General features: G+C 36.4%; 1 protein-coding gene across 1 annotated transcript in view; it reads left to right on the top strand.

Annotated features, from left to right (window-relative positions):
* The window catches only part of ttll12 (tubulin tyrosine ligase-like family, member 12), a 22550-nt gene extending 21286 nt beyond the window's left edge, over positions 1-1264 (top strand). Inside the window, exon 12 of the mRNA XM_010794186.1 lies at positions 634-1264. Within this exon, the coding sequence (XP_010792488.1) occupies positions 634-785 (152 nt within the window). The 3' untranslated portion in view covers positions 786-1264. The remainder of the gene's footprint in view (positions 1-633) is intronic.
* Positions 1265-1638: the final 374 nt, after the last annotated feature.

Below are 1638 nucleotides of genomic sequence, written 5' to 3'. Positions count from 1 at the left end.
GGAGAGAGAGCGAGCGACGACGAGAGAGAGAGAGAGAGAGAGAGAGAGAGAGAGAGAGGAGAGAGAGAGAGGAGAGAGAGAGAGAGAGAGAGAAACAGCGAGAGAGAGCGAGCGAGCGCGCGCGCGCAAGAGAGAGCGAGCGAGTGAGCGCGCGAGAGAATTAATTAATTCAAAGTTAATGTAAACTTTTGAATAATGTACTTTATCTACTATAAGAAGTTTCTTTGAATGTAATAATTATGTTGTTTGTGGAAGCACATAATTTATTGAAAAATTAACATTTCGATCATAAACTGAAGAAATATGAAAATGACTCGTTAACTGAGTCTTAAACATCAGCATATCCGGTCATATTCCGTTAATTACATGCTAACGGAAACTCTGCTACACAATTCTTATTATTATTGAAACATGACCGCTAAGTTTCAAATTTGTCAGGTAAAATAAATTATTTCCGGAAACTTGACCGGCAAGAAAGAATATTATAATCTTAACAAATAGCTAAACATACTGTTAATTTGTTTATTGAAATACCAAGTAGCTTTGCCTGTTGTCTTTGTGTATGAACCCTGGTTCTGTTCTTTGAATTTCTAATTTGTTTTCTAACCTGTGTGTGTTCTTATCCTGGGCCAGGCGAGCGCGTCATGCAGCCTCAGATCCTGGAGTTTAACTTCAGCCCCGACTGTGCCAGGGCCTGCCTCTACCACCCCGACTTCTACAACCACATGTTCCAGACTCTGTTCCTGGATCAGCCCGAGCAATGCCCGGTCACACAAATCGCATGATCTACTGTACGCTGTATTTTTTTTTTTATACAGCGTCACATTCACTTCGTTTTGTGTCAGTCTAAAACTGATTTACCATCTGAACCGACAAGGTTCTCTAAACGCTGGGTGTAACAAACGCAGTGATTACAAATGAATGTACAAATTACAAAAAAATTAAACTTTTGGATAAACTAGGATTTTATTGTAGTGGCAATAAAGATTGGATATTTAATAAATGTTTGCACGGAAAAATATTCAAACATTACAGAGTCACATGTTCACGGCAATAGTGTGCAAGGTCTGAACAAAAGATGTGTGTGCTGTGTCTGGTTAACGTGGAGCCGTTGAAACACCTGCGACCTTGAGAATGATAACCCAGTCCAAAAAACAACTCCCTATCTAGTTATACAAAGCTACACAGTAAGTGGTCAATTAAAACATATTTTTGTATTATTTAGTAAAAATGAAAGCACACACCTATAATTCAGGATGTCTCCTATCAATGGCAATGATAATAATTAATATTAATTCTTAATAAGGGCAGTGAAAATATTACTTCTTTTAAAAAAAAGTGTTTTTGTGGCTCAACTTACCCCAGTGTAGGGGTAAGATCCAGGTCAGGGGGTAAATTGAACCACTTAACTTTTCCAGTTTAAACCTGGGCATACCTACAAAAAATCTTAAAGGTAACTTTAAATAATAAACTAAATACATGTTAAGTTTTTCAAATACTTTTATATAAATTTCAATTTAATTGAATTGAAGAAAAAGTAATCATACAAATGGTGATACAATTTCATACATCTTACCAATCAAACACAGGGTAAATTCAACTTTAAATGTAGCCTACAATGAGCTCTTATTATCAACT

The sequence above is a fragment of the Notothenia coriiceps genome, unplaced genomic scaffold (assembly GCF_000735185.1).
Source record: "Notothenia coriiceps isolate Sejong01 unplaced genomic scaffold, NC01 NC01_scaffold00037244, whole genome shotgun sequence".
NCBI classification, from domain to species: domain Eukaryota; kingdom Metazoa; phylum Chordata; class Actinopteri; order Perciformes; family Nototheniidae; genus Notothenia; species Notothenia coriiceps.
The sequence above is the reverse complement of the archived record's forward strand: the minus strand, read 5'-3'. Positions and strand labels throughout refer to the sequence as shown.